Here is a 9,298-nt window from a genome sequence, read left to right on the forward strand (position 1 = left end):
GTAACAAAGAGCTGTTGTTGTTCTGCAGACCTCTACAGGGCGAAGGCAAAGGGGGAAAATACACCTGTGCATGGTTGGTTGTTGTTTTTTTCATCTCTCCAGAGGTAACAACAGTGTCACAAGGGAGGAAGAAAGATTTGCAGAATTTAGATCACAAGGAAAACCAAAGTTATATTTTCTCATTGTTTGTCTTGAAGAGCAGTTACGTCTCTGTTCCCTTCTTGCTCGTGGAACCTGTGCCAGCCTTCAGGAAAACAGCATTTGTCAAACACTGAAGGCTAAAGGGTTAACATGCAGTAATGTGTGTGAGAGGAACATCAATACTCATGGTCTCTGGTTTAATGATAACCTGGCATAAGGATTCCTATTATAAATGCTGGCCATCCTGCCTGTTGTTTTCAAAGTAAAGAGTTCTGAGAATTCATTCGTAGCTAATTTTCCTTGAAGTGAATCACCTTGTCAAACCAGATATGAATTTTGCATTTCTCATGCAATCTGCCACATCACCAGGCAGACAGGGGCAAAACAGGTGATGTTTGTCATGTGTACTACAGGAAATTGCAGTGAACCGAATCACTGTATGACATTACAGGCCTCAGTGATGAAAGAAAAGCAGGATCACAACATTTTGCTCTAGAGGCACTGTTTCCTTGCTCTGCTGGTAATTTGTATTTTTTTCTTCACTCACATGACTGTCAGAGACTTGACATTCTAGCTCTGACTAAGAGAAATAAACTTAACGTATGAATACAAGCCAAATGTCTATGAATAAGGAGTGTGGTCAGAAGTGAGTACGATAAGGCCATGCTTCATTAAACATTGTTTTCTCTACTGTAGTTCAAGGTAAGGAGAATCACCCATGCTTAAAATGTAACAGCCTATCTCTGACCCATTCAAATCAATGGCAGTACATCCATGGGCAATAACAAAAACAGAGGCTGTTAACAACTTGAAGCCTCCTGTTTTTATCCTAAATGGCTTCAAGGTTTTTTGTGAAGTTGAAAGGACAGCTGAAGTCAACAGCTCCTTCTGAACAGGCATGTTACAGTACACAAGCTTCTGCTTGCTAGACAAAAAAACAAGCAATTTTACCCTTTTCATTAAGCTGCAGGCTGTGCACTCAGCACAAAGTCAAACCAGAGCAATTCCTGAGTTCCAATTTCATGAACTTGAGGACAATAAAACTACTGGAAGTCCAGCTCCAAGTTGTCTCTCCAAGGCTGGCTCTTGCAGACCGAGCTCAAACTCTTCAGTCTGCAGCCCAGACCTTCAGCCTCCAAATGCTCCTTGGAGCTGCTGGTCTGTGTTTTGGTGTCCCCTCATGGTCTAGGAAACCACAGAAAGCTGTAAAAATGCCAAGCCTGCTTTTCCCATAGTGCTTGAAGAATCGTTAGATTTTCATTTGGACATCACTCAGGCCTTTTGCTTCTGAAATAGTACTAAACTATTGGGAAAAAAAAGGGGACTTACTCTGCTTTACTTTTCTACTAAAACACTAGCAAGTCCAGGAACAAGCTGCCACATTGCCATTTCAAATCCATTGCCTGCAGTAGGTCAGAAACATGACCTGACATAATGGGTATTTGCTGATTCTTTATTTGGAAAAGATCCGCAGGCTTAGATAATCGAGCTGCAAGACAGACCTAGATACTCAATACACAGACCTCCTACCAATAGCCACTAATACTGCTTGACATGCACATGAATATGCAGAAAACAAGAAGCCAGAAGTATCTAGTAAATTAAAAGCAAAGCCTTAGAGACAAAGGAAAACAACTTCTCTAAAGAAAACAGATGCACCTGAATCTAAGGGGGTGTGGTTTTTTCCTCCAGCACCTGTGCACATGAAGCCCTCTCCATCCTCACAACACATACTACCATGAGAATAAAAAGAACAAAACCTGGAGTACCTGACCCCCAGTCCTGCAGAGAGGAAGATATTTCAGCATCCCCAGTGACTTTAATCCCGCGTCTTAAACTTCTGGTGGCAATCTGTATGCCTTACTGTGGTGTGCAGCTGCAGAGATGGGTTCTGTGAGCTCCAGTGTGATGCTACAAATAATTTGTCCCTGGTTTCAAGCTGATAGAAAATTAGTGTCTTGTTAGAAGCTTTAAGAACTGCTGTCATGAAGGAAGTGTGATGAGAACACAGAAGGGCCAATGCTGAGCAGACATACCCTATCACTGGAACAAATTCGTTTTTCTTTCCTCACAGAAATATAGACATGGTATTAGGCTATGGTTTATTAAGCCATAAACCAAACTGTTTGTACACCTAGGGTTTAACTTGTCCTCCTGACCGTTACAATGCTGCAGATCTTCTTCAGATAAGAGGAATCTGCAAATAGCTGAGTGATTACAGGCTCCACTCCGTTCCTGTTGTTATCAGTGTAATGCTTCAAAACCCATCGCCTCAGGGGTGATGTGTGATATCAGCCAGTGTCAGCCAGGATGAATCAGAAAAATCTGCTAGAGAAAAGAAATAATAGAGAAATGGCCAAACAAAACCCAAACCAATTCTAGTCAGGAATGTAACTCACAATATCATTTTCATATCACAGAATCACAGAATCGACTGGGTTGGAAAAGACCTCAGAGATCATCGAGTCCAACCCTTGGTCCAACTCTAGTCCGTTTACTAGATCATGGCACTAAGTGCCATGTCCAATCTCAGTTTAAAAACCTCTAGGGACGGCGAGTCCAGCACCTCCCTGGGCAGCCATTCCAATGCCTGATCACTCTCTCTGTAAAGAATTTCTTTCTAATATCCAGCCTAAATTTCCCCTGGTAGAGTTTAAGCCCATGCCCCCTTGTCCTATTGCTGACTGCCTGGGAGAAGAGACCAATCCCCACCTGGCTATAACTTCCCTTCAGGTAGTTATAGAGAGTGATGGGGTCACCTCTAAGCCTCCTCTTCTCTAGACTAAACAACCCCCTATATATCCTGACAAATGAAACATAATTACAATTTCACAGATTCTACTTTATTTATTTCTCATTATCACCTGAAGGAAAAAAAAAACATCAGTGTATTCTCACATGTCAAGGATCATTACCAGCAGGCAGGTGTGGGACTAGCCACCTGCATCCTGTAACTTCATTTGCTTTAATTAACATGCACATAATTCCATTCACGAAGCAAGGGCTGAGGAGTGATGACAGATGAGATCTGAAGCTAGAAAAATACTGTGCCACTGACATTTTTAAAGTCTTAGTCATGGACTTTGATTTGATAGTTTAATAAATGGCTTATTTGGTTTCCTATAAATATGTATGGTTTCCAATAGAAGAGCAGCAAAAATTAGACCAACCAATAGAGAACTGTAATAAATATATTTATATATTATTAGCATTCCTTTTCAGATATTGTATATTCATCCCTCTCCCAGATTATTTAAAATTAAGAAGAAAAATCAGTGTGTGGGTGAGGTAGGAGGAGGAAGAGATGAAGATTCTGACTCAGTGAGAGGATGAGAACACACAGTTTTACTTCTGCACTTTTAGCAAAGGCCCAACTGAGCTGCAAAGTAAAGGATCACCTTCAAGAACTCTGGTAAAAAAAACAAAGGCAGAACAGTAACTTTACTCCTGCTATTAAGCAAAGACAGTGCAATTACTATGATAATTATATCACTTATAGAAAGCCAACACACATTCTTAAGGCTGCCTCCTGCTACATCCATGTGAGAAGTTTCACTCACTTGTCTAGATGAGCCCTGGCTTTCCAAAAGTAACACAGGATTTCCAAAACAAAACCGTTTGCCCAGCTTCTCAGCACAACTGCATAAACTGTCTGATGTCAAGGTGAACTAAGCAATGCACAAGTCTATAGACAACATATATAAACACGAGCAGCAAACCTTGCAGCTAATAATTGTTACAGAGTGTAACAATGTGAGTCATGACATTAGCATTGAAATGGCACTTCCCTGTGATATTTCACTACAGAGAAAAACTTTGGCACAACTGTTTCTTATACGCATGCTCCAGATGTTCTGTAGACTCGATATGTCTGACCCCATACAGACAATCTATATGAACTACAGCCAAGTGCAGCTTCCCCTGTCTGACAGAGAGGCCATAAATCTCAGTATGTATTTACACCACTCACTGTTATCCCTATCTAGTGTATCATCAGCATGTCTCTGTGCAGTAGCAAGCTCATAAATTTCAGTTAATTAAAGTAAGGAGTAGATATACAGTGGAAGCAAAGGTCTTGCCAAGATCTGACATATGACAGATTCTCAAACATGATTAAATTTTATGAACATCTCTATAATTAGGACTTCACAACAGTCATCTTAGTTATTGCTCTTGAGGAAAATGTCAGACTCCAGTAGCCCCTCTCCCAGTGTGGACCCAGCAGTTCATGGCACCATAGGCGAGACTGACCTCGGTGCCCACTGGTGTAGTTCATCACTTGTGAGTCACACCGCTCTGTCTTCTTGCTAATAACCTTTGAATATTTGGACCAACATTTTTCAGATTGAATGTCCAATTCAGGCTGCACTGGAGAATCCTAACTAGAGAAAATCCCCTGTTTCTTGGGGATTGCTTTAAAGGGGAAAAAAAATGCTTTGGCCATTGAAAGCCTCTCTCTAATGTGCTTTGTCGCACTAAAAAGCCGCTCAAATTCATTCAGGTTATTGTTTTTGAAAAATCGAAGTCCAGCAACAGTAAGCACAGGCTTTGATTTCAGGAGCTAAACTTTTCATCAGCAAACATGACTAAGCTTCTCGCATCTCCTTGCCAAGCCTTTCCCACCGAGCAAATGAGCCCAAGGGCAAAGGTGTTAATTGGCAAAGGGAAACTGAACCTTCCTCCTCCCTCCTCATCCGATCATGTCCCTCCCCATGGTCAGGGACACAAGTGGGGATACAGCTCAGGCACGAGGCAGTGCAGAGAGAGGAGTGCCTGGGTAAAGGCAGTGGGGCAGGGAGCCAAGAGGCAGGTGGGAAGGTTGTAATTTGCAGTAATTGCTATTAGTGCCTGTGTTCCTCGGTGCAGAATGAGGTGGGGTGCAATGAGAGAGGTGGGGGAATCCCTCTGAGCACAGGTTGCAGCAGCAGTCAGTGATTTCCTGATGCTTTTCTCATTGCTTTGGGCCCTGGTTCGATGAAACCTGGAGCAGGAGATGGGAAAGTGCTCTGCTCCATGGAGGTGTGCTTTCTGGTAGGATGCTCCTTGGATTCTCAAATTGGACACAAAAATGACTAATTCCTTCATACTGTGCCTCTGCTTTGCCTGTAAAGCCATCAGCTTACAGAGGATTTGTGAAGATGCATTCACTGTTATTGTGGAGCCCCTAACTATTGTGGCATGTCATTGGCTTTACATAAATTTACTATCAGTTACTCAGTCTTGGTCCTCTGTTTTAATACTGTGTAGTTTATATACTGTCTAGTACATACAGACGTTAGGATCCAATGATGAGATAACCCAAAATACTGCTAAGAGTGCTTTTCAATGGAGCAGCATCCATCTGGGGCACACAACAGTCTTGCGGAAAGGTGATTACTGTCATCTAACTAATGGCTCTAGTTAAATATTGTTAAACATATTGGAAGAAAATTTCCGTGTCCAACCTACCCCACTCAGTGCCAAGACCAGATGAGTAGCAGGTTGGTGCCCCAGAAGGATGAACCACTAGAAGGTTCATCTAAAAGATGCCACCTGCCAGCAGCCTCTGGGGGATTTTGGTGGCAGAGCCTGCCCCTGCCAGCTTAATCTGATCCACAACCTCTGTATCTGCTTCAAGAAGAGCCTGTGTAGAGTGAGTAGGCAATGTCCTATGCATGGCTACAGCCCCGCACCCTCCTGGTCTCAACCACAGCAGTAGTGATTGCGAGGCTGTTAGACAATCCCTTTCATTGTCCTGAGCAGTGGAGGGTTCTCTACAATCCATGTGTGATCCCCAGAAACACAAAAGCCCCAAGAAGAGAAAATATTGCAGAGACTCACCACAGCGCAAGTGACAGTCCACAACGGGAAGGATGCTGCTGAAGTCCCAGTGCTCTTCCTTCCAGCTGACAATATTGCCCATGGCGCAGTCCAGCAGCTCCGCCTGACCCATCGCACGGTCCCACATTTGGAAGTAGTACAAGCTGCCGATGAAACTGTTGCTTACCCGCACAATAAAGCCATCCTTTCTCTTGTGCAGGTGACCCAGCACCAGGCTACCGTTGGGTTTCAGGCACTCAGCGCTGCTGAGGGTTTCGGTATGCACGAGGCTGCCGTTGCAATAGACCTCCAGCAGCTGTTTCTCGCTGTCCCACAAGCAGCACACACTGTACCACACAAAAAGGGACAGATCAATCTTAATGTCTCGTCTGGTGCCAAAAAGATACAGTCTCAACTGTTTGTTTTCTCCAGAGAGTCCAAGCTCTATGTCATTTATGTCAGTGGATGTAGTGTTAGTGTCATAGGAAAACGCTGCCCAAGAGCTGATGTTGGCTGTCCGGTTCAGATCAATGCACACAGTGAACTGACACAGCTGAGGGATGCTGTAGTTGACCAGAGACACGTACTTATCATTCCTTCCAAGTAAATCCAACCTTTCTCCATGCAGATAACGTGTTTCTGTAAACAAACAGCATTGAGAAAGAGGGTAAAGAAGGGAAATAACGTGTCACTTGCACTCCACATTGTCTGTTGCATCTCTAGACGGGAAGCAGCGCAGTGCAATGCTAAGACATGCATCTCCATTCTGCCTCCTGGATTTGCCATGGTGTCCTACTCAGCGGGTCCCACTGCAGTCACCACCAGCCACAACCAAGTCCCTTCCCCAGGCATGAACCTTTGTGGAGCTGCACAAAGCCACCAAGCATCATTGTTACACGGGCAACACATCTAGACAGCAGCACAAGTCACTGTAGGCAGGAGCCACTCTTTCCACCAGCTCCATCTGCCACCAACGAAGTGTTTCTGTAGTGGGTGAGGTGACCCCATGTGCAGCATCAGATCGGTAAAATTTAATCAGACTCAAATTGTAACCCAGACCTCTCCATCAGCACACCAGCCTCTGCCTTAGTGGGAACAAGCCCATAAAATCCTGTGGCCAGTGCTGGGACTGCAGGAGGAGATCCATGGTGGAGCTTTAAGGGGTGCAGAGAAGAGGTTGTAGCTCCTCGATTACAGCTCAAGCAGTGAGTAATTAATTACAGCACAAGAAAATGCAGCAGCCATCTTCAGTCATAATTTCCAGCAGCTGCAGGGACCAAAAGGGTAAGAAGCCAATTCCTGTGGGTTTATTCCAGAGATGAGACTCCCTGCGGGATGTACGACTGGGACAACTGGCACCCATCCCATGAGGGACCACAGCACCAGTGTCTCATACACTATGAGCTTCTGGCCAAAGCTGAGAGAAAGTGGGTAAATTTGGCAAGACCTAGGTGTTAATTCAATCTTTTTGTTATGGAGGCTTTACTTGGAAAGAGCTCATTTTTTCCTAGACTGCACTGTGTGCTGGAAGTGACCCCAGTGCAACAGGGTGCATTTAAAAGCATGAATTATCTCCATGCCCTGCATTGTTCTTGAGGAGAAGTCAAAGAAATAAATACAAAAAAGAACATAGAACTAATTATTTTTTTTGCTGGAATTTATGGTGGAGCAAAAGAGTGCTGAGTGTGTTCATGAAGCACAGCTTGTTTGACTCACACAATTTACTGTGTTTGACGCAGGGTGTGAATTATTACTGGGGGATTTAGTTCTGCCACTAGCTTTGTGCTTTTCCCAGAACACCACAAAGTGAGCAAATGCGCAGGTCTTGTTTTACAGTGACCAGAAGTAAAACTAGAAAAAAACCACAGAAATGCAGAAGACACCCAGGACATGGATAATGACAAAGTGGATAATGACAAAACCAAGAGGCTTTTCACCTCCAAATGTGGACAATAGTGATGATGCAACCAAAACCTGACATTTTACTCCTTGCCATATTTTCTCATTGGTAGTGACTCGTCTGTGGCCCAGACCAAACAAGCATCCCAACAGAGGGTGTGTGTCATGCCCAGACATGTAGGTCTGCAGGCCAACGTCTACTGAGGGATAGACGAGGATCCCAAGCACCAATTGCAGTGAGAAGGGAGAGGTCCAGAACAAGAATAACTGCTGTACTGGGGCAGAACAAGAGGGGAGTGGGTTCCTATATAGATATACTGTGTGTGCACAAACCGCGGAACCAGCAGACATCACCTGGGCTGGGGGATGCCCACCACCTACTGGCAGCACCATCCCTATGGTTAATCCTGAGGGGAATTACTGTACCTGCCAGGAGGAAAAGATGAGCAGCCACCATCACGATGCAAAGAGCCTTGTGAGAAGAGTACTGCCCAGGGCCACATGTGAACCTCTTCATTCTTTAGGCATGTTCTGAAAGAAAGATGTTGGTGATGACTCCCTTACCACACACTCGGCTGAGAAATTCAAAGTGGTTTCTGTGGTTTGCTGAAAGGGCATTGACAGCACAGGAGCCCAGAGGTCCTCACTCCCCATGACGGAGCTGAGTCACCAGATCACTCGTCTCTGTGGAGGTCACAGGTCTACAAACCCTCTGCTTTCTGCTGGTTTCTAAGAGATGAGATTTACGCAATTGCACTCTCCATGCATGTTTTGTCCATCTGCAACAGGTCTGCAAACCTGTTAGCAACTTTCAATGTGCTTTGACAAAAGGAGCCCACATCCAAAGTGGTGAAGGTCCTACAGATGTGGGGGAAAATAAGAAGAGAAAGCCGCACCGTGAGGTTAAGCTGGATGTGCTGAGCCACTACTATACCTCACAGACTCTCTTGGGATGGGAGACTGGGATGGGAGACCAGAGAGCAGCAGAGAGGGCAAAAGGCACATGGAGAAGCAGGACACAGCTGCTCACAGGCAGCACAGTCACACCTCTGGGCTTTGTCTACAAACAAACTTTCATCAGTTTAATTGGGAACATGCTCTTAACTGGGGAAAGGTTAGTTCTGGGGTATAAACATACATTGAACACTTAAAATCCAAATATGCCACTCTGAACTTGGAGGAGTTTGTCCTATATTGTGTTTCAGTTTGATTTTGATTCAAGGATGACTGTAGTTAACAACTACAACTGAGTGGACAGTCTTGATAACCGAGAGCCCCAAGCTCACTCCTAGTGCCCAGCACACTCCCCTGCAGTGCTCTGCCTTCGCTACTCACATCACTGGGCATCAAAGGCAAGGGCTTATTCTTGGTTTGGGACCACACTGGATTAAATCTTCAGCTAACAACAATGTGTGTAAAATGGCTGCAAGGGTTGGACTAGATCCCCAGATTGTCCCAG

The 9,298-nt window shown here is 44.5% G+C and overlaps 1 protein-coding gene across 5 annotated transcripts in view; it reads right to left on the reverse strand.

The window, feature by feature from the left end:
* The window catches only part of ADGRG4 (adhesion G protein-coupled receptor G4), a 33,069-nt gene extending 24,697 nt beyond the window's left edge, over positions 1–8,372 (reverse strand). For 2 of the 5 annotated variants that reach the window (XM_065077546.1, XM_065077547.1), the window contains exons 1-2: positions 8,266–8,372; positions 5,962–6,579 (exon numbers count right to left, since the gene is read on the reverse strand). In XM_065077546.1, the coding sequence (XP_064933618.1) occupies positions 5,962–6,579; positions 8,266–8,356 (709 nt within the window). In that variant the 5' untranslated portion in view covers positions 8,357–8,372. Of the gene's footprint in view, positions 1–64; positions 190–1,910; positions 2,060–5,961; positions 6,580–8,265 lie in introns of those variants that run through there. The other 3 variants (XM_065077549.1, XM_065077551.1, XM_065077550.1) reach the window with 3 other exon arrangements.
* Positions 8,373–9,298: the final 926 nt, after the last annotated feature.

Source organism: Columba livia, chromosome 12 (genome assembly GCF_036013475.1).
Source record: "Columba livia isolate bColLiv1 breed racing homer chromosome 12, bColLiv1.pat.W.v2, whole genome shotgun sequence".
Taxonomy (NCBI): Eukaryota; Metazoa; Chordata; class Aves; order Columbiformes; family Columbidae; genus Columba; species Columba livia.